Genomic DNA, 12,099 nt, shown 5'->3' with positions numbered 1-12,099 from the left:
GCGGTGTTATCGTCGGCCTCTACGGTTCCGATTAATTATCGGGCGTATGAAGCCCACGACCAACCCTTTACGTGAAGCAAGATGAAGATTCAATTAAAGAAAAGACGAAGCGAAACGGGAAAACAGTTCAACATGATGCACATTTATTCCGCGGCACACGGAGAGCACACATATACAATTAAACAGAATGCACATAAAGCAATTGCAACAAAAGAAACACAACAATGCAGATCTACAACCGACTACGCGTACACACGGCAACACTTACACAGTTTTACTTCACCAGACTGGCGCCACACACACGTTTACACAGAAACAAAAGAAAAGGGCCACCCTCAAAGACAAGGGGGCAGACGGGGCCTGTGGGCCAATATTTGCGCGGGACCTGAAAGAGCGGTCAGGTCCGCGAGACCGGGTGGATCCTACCCGTGTCTTTGTGATGAGCCGCAAATGTGGCAGCGCGGCGGTGCCCCGACTTCCTGCTCCTTCGCGGGTTTCGTTGGCACTGCTTGGAGTGGGGTGGGAACGGGGCCCCCTTTTCGCACTATCTCAGCGCGGGGGAAAAAGGGGTGGGGGGAGAATTGTTGATGCTCTGGGGAAAGAGGATAGCTGGCTTGCTTGGGTCCCGTGACGAGCGATTCCACCGCGACCTCGTCGCCGACCGCCGTCTTCCTTGCCTCGGACCCGAGCTCCTCGGTCTCTTCCCCAATTCTCCTCAGCTGACTGCAGCAAACCACCTGTACGCCCTCGCCTCCCGATTCCACTCCGCGCTCCAACCCGACTCTGCTCAACACACTCTCCGCTCTTCCAGGGCCGACTCTCCGCTCAAACCGACTCTGCCGAGACCGACTCGACCCAAACCGACTCGACCGAGACCGACTCTGCTCACTCTCCACCCGACTCGACTCAAACCGACTCTGCTCTCCGATTCGCCTTGCGCTCGGCGCTTTATAGGCCGGCAGGAGGACCCACATGCAAATTTCTGGATCAGAACGAGCTCGGGGGTGGAGCCACGCTCGCCCATTGGACGGAGGAAAAGGGGCGTGAGTCTCCCCTGATCCTAGAATTTGCATATCTCAATTCCACACAGACGCGTCTGGAGGCGGGGCCAAACCGCTCCGCGCTTGCTGATTGGACGGATCAGAAGTGGGCGTGTAGCATTCCTGATCCGAATTCTCCTCGGAAAGGCCGCATTTTGCACTCGCGGCTCAGTGCGCGTCCCGTACGAGCCCAGGACAGCCTGATGCTCCGTGCTCACAGGTGGTGCGGGAATGGCCGCAGAAGGAGAGAGGTGAAGTTGGTGGAGGGTTTATGGTGGTGGTTTATGGCCATGGTGCGTTTGGAATGGCGGTGATGCGATGTTTGCGGGAGCGAGTTGTGAAGGTAAAGATGGTGGCTGTTGGCGTTGTTGTTGTTGTTGTTGTTGTTGTTGTTATGAAGCGGCGTTGTGGTTGGTGGTTGTTGTGTGATGGCAGTTGAGACGTGGTTGGTTCAAAGTAAAGATAAAACAGAAAAACGGCTATCTCAAAGGGTCGCAGTCAGAATGAATCACATTTATTCCCTCTAAACAACGGGTTTGGGGCTAACTACACATGTACTTTCAGAGATATCTCACCTATGGGACCTGAATGGTGGTTTGCGAAGTTCCACAACCGCAACACTATGTATATGTATAATGTATATATAATACATATATATATATATATATGTGGATTTGTCTGTAAAAAATAGGCTATATATATATATATATATATATATATATATATATATATATATATATATATATATATATATATACATACATACATACATCCATATACTTATCAAACCAGGTGTAGTGGCGTGCACCTGTAATCCGGCTACCCGGAAGCTTGGGTTTGAGGATCGCTTGAGGATGGGAGCTCTGTACTGGGCCACGCAATGAGAGGGTGTAGGGCAGCCCGGAATCATGGCGAAACCCAATCCTTATCCCTGTGTCGTAAGAGGCGACCAGGGTTGCGTCAGGAAGGGCATCCGGCGTAAAACCTATGCCAAATCAGTATGCGGATCATAACGGATGATCTGCTGTGGCGACCCCTAACGGGAGCAGCCGAAAGACGAACAACAACAACATACATATACTTATCACGGTATCTCAAAAAGTTGTGGACGGATTCGGATGAAACTTGGTGGACAGGTTGGGTGTGACCATGACAAATTGATTAGATTGTGAGCGAAGATCTGGATCTGGATAGGAGAATTATTTAATCCTTTAAGTGATTCTTTACCATCGAGAGATAGGGCCAAAAACGATATATGGCATGATATTTCAAAAATGTATTGGGCCCGATATGTTCTCGTGGATCAGGCTCTACCGAGTGCCCTTCTCGGTGAATGTGGATTTGTCTGGCAATAAGTTGTTCTCTATTATTTTCCAAAAAATATAATTGTGTCTTCGTTGTTGACTTTACAGAAACTCACATCGTTGCTGAGCTTGGAGACCCTGATTTCTGTTGTTTCTGTGACACTGAGATTTATTTAATTTGCCTTCTTTTTACACCGTAAAAGCAGTTGCTTTGGGATATATTTGGCTCGATTCACTTGTTTAATATAAACTGATATTTTTTGTTTTTGAAATGTTTTGCTTCTGTATTGTTTAGGCAGAAATTTTTCTTGCAAATATGTACCGAGGAAGACCAATTCCCACTCCTCAATCAGAGCTTCCTTTCAGCTTGAACACATATAAACTGATTTCAGCTTTGAATGATGAGAATCATAAGGTAGGAAGCCACTTCCATTTACATTTTGGGAATTTTATGTCACACACACTTTGGTCTAACAACTCTATCTTTCAGAATTTCCACTATGATAGGAGTGAGAAGGGGTATTTTAATCGAAAAATAACAGCAGAAAAAAAATGTTGACCTGAAGATGCGATGTCCAAAAGAATGAAAAGATCCAGCTTCAGTTTGAGTCAGGCAGGGTAGGTGTAGTCAGGTCAAATGTAGGAGGGATTGGTGGGATAAAGGGTAACTTCAGGGTCAAGAGTTGTGACCATAAGGCATGATGCCTGATTTTTCTGGACTTTTTTGTGGACAAAATAGGCTTTTATTTTGCAGAAAACAATAATTGTAGCATGTGAGAATAGCTTGAGTGTCTTCCTGTCTTCTCTTTTAAGGCAAACAGCTGAGGTAGTTAGCCAAGGATAGCTCGGAGGGAGCACACTCACTTTGAGCTTGTTTGGGTTTGATTTCTGATCAGACTATAAAATGCCATCCTGCTACTTCAAAGGTAGAACGCTGCAACAATGAATGCATTGTTCTTCAACCCATACGTTATGCCGACTCCCATCTGCTCGCATTCATAGGTGGACCTAAAAGATCCCACCATACCTTTCAGAAAGAGCAGGCCATTGTGTGCTGTATCCTGGCCACCTGCTAATGCAGAAGACATTGATTCTGTGGCAGAGCTATGCCCTCAGGAATGAATCAAATGCACTGCCATGTGATGTGCTGCATACACATGAATCGAAGTAGGCCAAGAGAGTAGTGGCAGCATCCACAGCTTGGGAAGTTGATGTTTTCTTATTTACAGTCTCATCACATTCACATCACAGTCATTTTTCCTCATCCTTGTAGACAGTCTACACTTGAGAAAACAGTCTCCACTGTGTGCTCTTTCATCTCGTCCACAAGTGGACACTCATTCAACTCGGAGAATCGACCATAGTCTGGTGTTTTTTGAGAGTCGATTGGGTGAACTTGGTTCAGGCATTGATTCTCTTTATATGGCACAATGTTTTGTCAGAGAACTGCTATCTTCACCAGTGCACAGTTGAAAGCTGTTATCATTTATCATCACTCTTTTGGTTTACACAAAAAAAATGCAAAATGTTTAATCGATCAACTTTTGTTTGAGAAACAGATCAAAAAGTAGTGAAAACTAAATGGGATGTAATCGTCTTTCATAATGCTTTGTGACTTGGGCTATCTTTTCATGCACACAACATTGTGGGATTGAACCCAAACATCCATTCCTTGTGCGCCATACATCTTCCTGGCTTTCTTTCCATTCCTTTAATTTTCCCCTCACCCAACCTTTCCTTTATTTTCCCACATTCTCTGACATTTTATCCTCTCTCATATCCTCCCTCTTCCCTTATTACCATCGCCAAAGGAGAGGGTATTGTGTTTGGGTCCATTTTTTTTTAATACTGTATTTTTATTTTCCATTTTACACCTTCCCCACAAGGAAAGCTACTTTTGTGTTATTAACCCAATATAATAAATATACTTTGAATGCTCCATGTTTGTCCTTTTAAACTCCTCTCACATTTAGTCAGGCAGCATCTTGCACAAAATAAAGTCCCGTGGGATTTTTGATATTGTGACGTCCACGGGACTTGAACAGTCCCGCCAACGTAGAATGAGCCGAAATGATGGAGGCGGTTTATTTATTTATAACCCAAAGATGGCGGTTCTAATCGCTCTACCGCAAACGGGACGAGGAAGGTGGCACGAGTCGCTTTTCACTGAGTTGATAACGTTTATTCCTCTAACCAAAAATAACAAGACTCGGCAAGAAGAGGGATCCGGGGCGATTCGACGGGATGGTGTGGGATCGGGCGTGGGGAAAACACAGACAATTCCAATGAAAAGACAAATCTCAAACCCTCTAAGGCGCCAGGTACACACACAAAAACACACACACAGACACACACACACACACACACACACACACACACACACACACACACACACACACACACACACACACACACACACAAAACGCAGCTATTCTTGGTAGTCAGGCTGGACCGTGGTGTGGACGCAACAGTCCTTGGATTGGCGTTGGACGAGCTGGCCTTGCTCTCGTCAGGGGGGCAGGAGAAACCGTGGTGCTGTCGACTTCCTGGTCTTGGCCCAAGTCCGCTCACAGCCGCCAGGGAACCAGCTCCAGCGCCAAACCGCGAGCAGGAGAGGGAGGCAGGTCCGCCCGCCGTTCGACCCCGTACTCCGAGCCAGCAGAACCCCAGAGCCAACCAAGGTGAGGCACGAGGCTCAGCAAGGCTACAAGACACGAAGAAACCAGGGCCGAATCAGCGCAACAGCAAGCACGCTCCCAGCACAACAACCTCCACCCCAAAAAACGGTCTTTCTGTACCGATCTTCTTCCTCTTCCTTTTCGACCCCGAACAGAACCTTTTTATCCTCCCGTCCTCGTCACTTCCAATCGAGCCGTTTATTGGCCCTCCGCCGTCGCCTTCCGCCAATCGTGATCACGGGGCGGAGCCATCCGCAGCACTGTCCTGTGACATCACGGCAAGCCTCCAGAGAATACTAAAAGGGGTTTACGCAGACACACTTACCCTATCCTGTGTCCCTATCTAATTACGTGACAATTATCATTTCCCCCTTGAAGAAATGGACATTTACTAGACAACTTATCACCACTGAATTGCTACTTATTACATCGAGATCCTGGTACACTCAAACAGCATGGCATACCTAATTAAACATCTTAATTACCCTTTAAATGCATACCCCCCCCTCAAACGTAACAGTATGAAAGCAAACCACCATGCAAGACTCTTCAAGTGGACCCTAATTATTAATAAAAAGCTTGGTGGCACTCTGCGAAATGGTGCGGACATGTATTTTGAACACATTTAACATTTTTTGAAGAATGACTATTTTACGCCGCTTAAAAAGTGACATAATGTCACCCTGACCCCTCCATATACCACCAATTTTGTCATATTTGGTATCAAATTGATCGGCATGAACCTCTGCATACTCATAGGTCATTTATTCGTCAATATATGAGCCATATCATGAATAAATCGCACAAAAATCAAAATTTTGACCAAATTTCGACTTCGGTTTCACCGTCCGCAGTTCACCAAAATACCTTTTTCTCAACATTGTGCTCACCAATCTGCTAATGAATCAGGAAGCCATTAACCGGATGGAGGAAACAGAGATGGGGATGGAATCGGACATGAGGGTGCTATACAAAGCATCTTCAATTTTGAGGAGAGCGATACGCAAGGCCGACAAATGGACATTCACTGGAAACTTATCTGACTCTACGAGCAAGTATGTTCCAGAAGAACTCTACATATTTTATAGATGGTTAATCCAGGGCCCAAACACAACATTGTCAACAGACAAGGAATACTTCGTCGTCAACAAGCATGCCATCATTCTGGCACAAAGTACTGTGGCTAAGTACTTGTCACCACAACAAGTTGGAAACAAGCCAACAAAGACCTTCAAAATGACACACGAGATGCCACAGCAACTGGCTATCGGAATAGCCATGAGGCAAGCCACCAGGAGCAAAAAAGTTGTTGATATGCAACATAAGTTCGGAGTGTCTGTGGAGTTCAACAGATTTTTCCTGCTGGTCCTGGCTGGAGACATTTCCAAGTCGCCGGCTGATTTCGGGATAGTCTCTGTCACCGTACTTAGCTCGCTCTCTGATACAGAGTAATATCTTCTCGTAAGCACTGGGACTCTGAACTAATGTTGCGGCACTTTTTGTTTGGCAAATAATACACAAGGAATAGTCAGTGTCTACTCTCGCAACTTTCTCTGGAGGAAATACAGTTTTTGTGGCTGACTCCATTTCGATGTTGACAAGGTGATGTATTAGAATGTGGAAGCATTTGTTAGCAATAGCAGAATACGCAATAAGCCATCACTGGGTACAAGAGAGGGATAGTATGCTGGAGTTCCAATCTAGTGTCTACAAACTACCGATGACCCTTTCTGTTCTTGTCAGATGTTCTGCTGCATCTGAAAAACATAACAGTGAAAAACATAAAAGTATGTTTTTATTCAGAATCAGCTATATTGCATTGAATATATCATCTTGTGGCTCTTCAGCAGCATCACATCTGAAAGAGAGAAAATGCTTATATTAGTGGATACCATGGTTACTATAGTCATATTGGAAGACTACCTCAACCTAATCATCTGCAGTAGGATTTGTGGCATGTGTTTACAAAATCATGCATCCAAATTTACAGATGTCGGAAAGAGTAGCCTTCCGATTCATTAGGGGGTAGGGTTACATTTTGAGGTATATCTCGTTGAATTATCAAGTGAATGATATGTATAAAATATCAAAAGAACTCGTGATAACATAGGTATGTTGCGATACTATTCATTAGCAGATTAGTGAGCACAATGTTGAGAAAAAGGTATTTTGGTGAACTGCGGACGGTGAAACCGAAGTCGAAATTTGGTCAAAATTTTGATTTTTGTGTGATTTATTCATGATATGGCTCATATATTGACGAATAAATGACCTATGAGTATGCAGAGGTTCATGCCGGTCAATTTGATACCAAATATGACAAAATTGGTGATATATGGAGGGGTCAGGTTGACATTATGTCACTTTATAAGTGGCGTAAAATAGTCATTCTTCAAAAAATGTTAAATGTGTTCAAAATACACGTCCGCACCATTTCCCAGAGTGCCACCAAGCTTTCTATTAATCATTAGGGTCCACTTGAAGAGTCTAGCATGGTGGTTTGCTTTCATACCAAAAATCCCACGGGACTTATGATGCTCCCTGACTAATTTGCCAAAAAAGAATCCTCATTGTTAGCATCAAAATGTATCCATTAAGAATCAGAATAGCAAGAGCCAACTATTATTTTAGAGTAGGAAAAGTCAATTTATCTGATTGCCCTCAAACACTTTACCTTGTGACATTTCACATTAATGACTGCAAGAGAAGGGAGGTGAAACATTCCACTATTTGTGCATACCTAAAATGTAGCTGACCCCTAAGAACATATCTACATATATGGAAAGACTTACGAGTGCTCATGACGTTTATTAAATTATACCTTAAAACTTACCTTCACTTTAAATTTTGTCAGCATCAATTATTCATCGGGAGGGTAGGAAGTGCAGAATCAAACTGGAGAGTTCATAGAACACCTTACCCTGCACAATCTTGAGAAAGGACGTGGGAAGTCTTTTAAAACCTTGCTTTGCACTTCCGGCATGATCTATGTATGTTTTGTTCGTGAACCTTGCATAACAGGCACGATGGTAACCATACAAAGCCGATGGGTCAAACAGACCAGTCCAGAGCTGACGATGCTCCGATGAGATGAGTTCTTCGTCGCCATTGAGATTTATCCATGCACTTGTGCAATTACAAACCTTCTGCCAATTCCTCTCAGAGAAAATGAAGATTTTGCAACAGTCTTTGAGAAAAAGATGAACAAAACAAACAGTGCCCTGCACTGCAATATTTGTTTGCTACTCTGCATAATCTCACACAGTTACTCTGCCCTCAGAACATGAGATGGCATGAATGCTGATTCTCATAGTTACTCTGTCCTCAAGGCATGAATATTTTTCCAAGTACTGTACTGCTAAACAGTAGGTTTTTGAAAGTGCCAACAAGGCGATTTGTGTTCTCCAGTGTTCAAGTATATAATTCAATTGAGATTGGATGGGGATTTTAAGGGGTGTAGGGAAAAAATTCAGAAGTTTACCACCGCTGGCAGTCTTTTACACCACCATATTTAACACGTGCCAAATTCTTCATGCCTGTGGTTTGTGTCCTTGATGACATCCTTAAAAATAGCAAGTTTCCTGTTCGGAATGATTTTCAATTTTGTTTGACAGCCAGGCATGCAGACAGAGTACAAATATGATTGCACTCCTCTGTACATGTGCGATCGGGATGAATTCAGATCTGGCTGTAGTACTGTCAAATCCCACTATTCGTGGGGGATACGTTCCTGAAAAATGCCGCGAATGTCGGGGAATTGTTGTTTTTTTACATGGTTTCGGCTCATGGAAGAGCAATTACACAAAATAAATCAGGACACAACATAACAAAGGGAACAGCAGGAGAAAGGGGGAAACAACAACAGTAGGGCAGAGGGAGAAAGTAGTTGGAGATGGACAAACAAAGGATGCAAGTAACGATAGGGGGTAATGGAAAATGCAAAGAGTGGACAATATGGATACATAAGCAAGATTATGTTTGACCAGTTTCTGATTTTGTCTTGGTCTGAGGAGAGGGAAGAGGCTACTGCCTGTCTGTCTGTCAGAAGGATGAGGGATGCCATTAATAAAGAGATAAAGATAATTTTCCAGAGTCAGTGAGATCATTGATGAAGATTTGGACTAATATGGGGCCTTGAACACTGCCTTGTGATACTCCAGCCTCGACAGGGAGAGGAGAAGAAAGGGTTCCGTTGAGAGCCACACGTTGACTACGAGAGGGGATGAAGTCAGTAATCCAAGAGTGGAGTTGGCCTTGGATTCGAGAGGCAGACAGTTTGGAGAGCAAGGCAGGATGCCAGACTGTCAAAAGCTCGAGATATGTTCAGAGAGACCGCCCTTATCTCATGTCTGACATTGAGGGCCTCCATCCATTGTTGGGTAAGTGGAAGCAGCATGTCTAAGGTAGAGTGACCAGTTCTGAATCCAAATTGATGATCTGAGATGAGGCTGTTAGAGAAAAGGAATGATTTTATGTCAACTGCGATGGAGTCCATGACCTTGCAATTCGAAGCACAGTAAGCAAATTGGGCTGTAGTTAAGGGGATACGTTTTTGCACCTTTTGATGTAATTCTGTGATGCGTGCTGATTTCCAATCTCCCAGGTGGATATAGGAGATCAGTCCTGAAGTATAAAAAAAAACCTGCAAATACGTGAAGCACAAATGTTGATGCAGGTGACACTTTATGATCCACGAAAACAAGGGGCCTGCAAATAGCAAATCCGCAAATTGTGGGGTCTGACAGTACTGCTAAACTGCAGGTTTGTTTTCCGATTCGTGCTTAAAATATATCATTCAATTGAAATAAAGTTGTTCCTCGATCATAAACTGACATTTGTAGACAGACAGAAGTGAACCAATTGCTTAACCCCACTTTTCGCTTTGCCCGGTGTGGTAATTTCAATGAGTAAGGAATACTGTATGCAGTTTGGCATTGCCTTACAATCATAATTATGGTTCAGAATTTTTAGTTTGACCACAGAACTGACACACAAGGGCCAACTTTTTGAAAAACATTGTGAGATCTTTAACATCCACAAATAAGTTATGGTAGAGATAACAGCCAGTTTAACATTTTCAAAAGGATTGGACATTTCATAATGCACAACACCATGCCTGTGAAGCATGAGTTTGTAGTTGGATCCTATTCTGTTGGGTGAATCCAGAGTAAATGACTCAAAAGTAGGGATGCTACCAAAATTACATCTTCTCTGTCTCATTACACATACATGTTGATATAATTATTTCCAAGTAAATGATTTATAGTTTCAGTCGGTGGTGAGATGTTGAATGTTAAAAAATGGTTTCAAAATTTAAATTGGTTTTAATTTAAATGGACAAATTTTCATGTTCTAGGTTGGAGAATTTATATGCTACATCAGGGAACTTCCTGGCATTGAACTTCCCAAAGACTTTTTTCATGCATTTATGAGCTATGAAAGAGCTGTTCTTTGTTGCAAAATACAGTTGCAAATGGTAGATTGGCTTTCCAATTGCCAGAACCTTCACTTTTCAGGTGAGAAAGTTTATTTCCTTCAACCAACATATCCCCCACACACATTGAAACAAACGACTTCAAGATGGCATACTTTTGGTTGTTCTTTTGGTTGTAAACTTATTGTTTTCTATTATTTATCACTCATAGTGTTTGATTGTTTCTTTTTTTAATGTATGAATGCTCTTGTTCAGTTCTAGCACAGTCAAGTCCATCCCTCCATCCATTGGGACCAGACTCTGTGCAGAGCGTTGGTGCTGCCTAACCAGTCTCCTTGGCTATTGGGCACAATCCTTGACGGGTCGCCACTCCGACACATGATGCTAGCAAGCTGGTACTCATTTTGCCGACCTCGGAAGGATGACAGGCAGAGTCAACCCCACCTGGTATTGATTCAACAGCCGAGTGGGATTTGAACTCAGGATCCTAGGATCCCAAGCCCACCACTCTAACCATTAAGCCAACACCAGGCAGAGTAGAGTCTGGGTACAATTAATACGCAGTGCAATAAAACAGCAATTATAGTGACCAATCACATCCTAATGACAAATTCCCACTTCACTTGAGTAGCTGGCAAAATATTTTTTAATAGGATTGGTCAAAGTAGCATAGCGAAAATAAACAATTCCCACATCTTGGTTCGATCAGCGCAAAATTATATAATACTGTTGCGGGGCCGAGCGTCGGCCGCGAGCACGACCGCTAGATGGAGCTGCAGGGTCGGCTCGACCGATCGCCCGGAATTCAGATCGTACTTCTTCGGAAAACTCCGGAGTTGTACGGGTCCCTTATTGGACCGAAGTTCGCCAATAGACAGACCACGTGGGGTTGGGTCGATTGCCAATTTCAATTTACCTAAATACCCACTTGGTCCAACCTACCGGGCAAATTCACCCTCGACGGCTCCCGTACGAAACGAGCCACTTAGCGTACTCATTCCGTGAGCGATCCGAGCGGTTTGATCGCCGAGATCCGTCGGTCCCAAATATCCCGTTACAACGGCAATGGGCTGGCTAATTTTCCAGCACACAAAGCCAATGAAGGAATAGACACGAACGAGCTGAAACATTTCACAAATGGGGATGTTTATTTACGATGGGGGTGGGGGGGGGAGGAATAAGGGAAGCACATAAGGGCAGAGTTAAACCGAGTAATAATAAATGCACGTATCTACAGGCAAAAAGCACTTGTACAATTCACTACTTAGCTGACTGGCCCACGGACACACACACGCACACACACCCAAAGAATTGGATCGAATGGTCTTTATTCGGACCTCCAGCCCGGAGGACAGTCGGGCTGAAGACCAGGGTCTGTCTTGAACCTGTCCACCTCGTGTGGTCTTCACGTCGACCCGGGGACCAGCGAGAGGCGAGCCGAACCCGGGCACCGGCGAGCGACCCTTGCGGGGGGGGGGGGTGGGGGGGGATGGTGTCTCTCGAGCACTCGATCTTGCGGCGGAGGAGAAGGAAGATGACGACGACGACCAAGACCAGCTTTTTGCGGCTCCAGACCAGCTCCCTTTTTATGCGCTTCGGCGCGGCTCGACCCCTCCCCCACTCGGCGCGCTGCCCAGCGCATT

The 12,099-nt window shown here is 44.4% G+C and overlaps 1 protein-coding gene across 1 annotated transcript in view; it reads left to right on the top strand.

Annotated features, from left to right (window-relative positions):
• Positions 1-12,099, top strand: part of LOC147021522 (uncharacterized) — a 100,675-nt gene that overhangs the window by 73,922 nt on the left and 14,654 nt on the right. Inside the window, exons 6-7 of the mRNA XM_085891536.1 lie at positions 2,640-2,759; positions 10,379-10,538. Coding sequence (XP_085747662.1) covers positions 2,640-2,759; positions 10,379-10,538 — 280 coding nt within the window. The remainder of the gene's footprint in view (positions 1-2,639; positions 2,760-10,378; positions 10,539-12,099) is intronic.

The sequence above is a fragment of the Eptatretus burgeri genome, chromosome 8, assembly GCF_056783735.1.
Source record: "Eptatretus burgeri isolate ZD-2024b chromosome 8, Ebu_testis_v1, whole genome shotgun sequence".
In the NCBI taxonomy this organism is placed as follows: domain Eukaryota; kingdom Metazoa; phylum Chordata; class Myxini; order Myxiniformes; family Myxinidae; genus Eptatretus; species Eptatretus burgeri.
The sequence above is the reverse complement of the archived record's forward strand: the minus strand, read 5'-3'. Positions and strand labels throughout refer to the sequence as shown.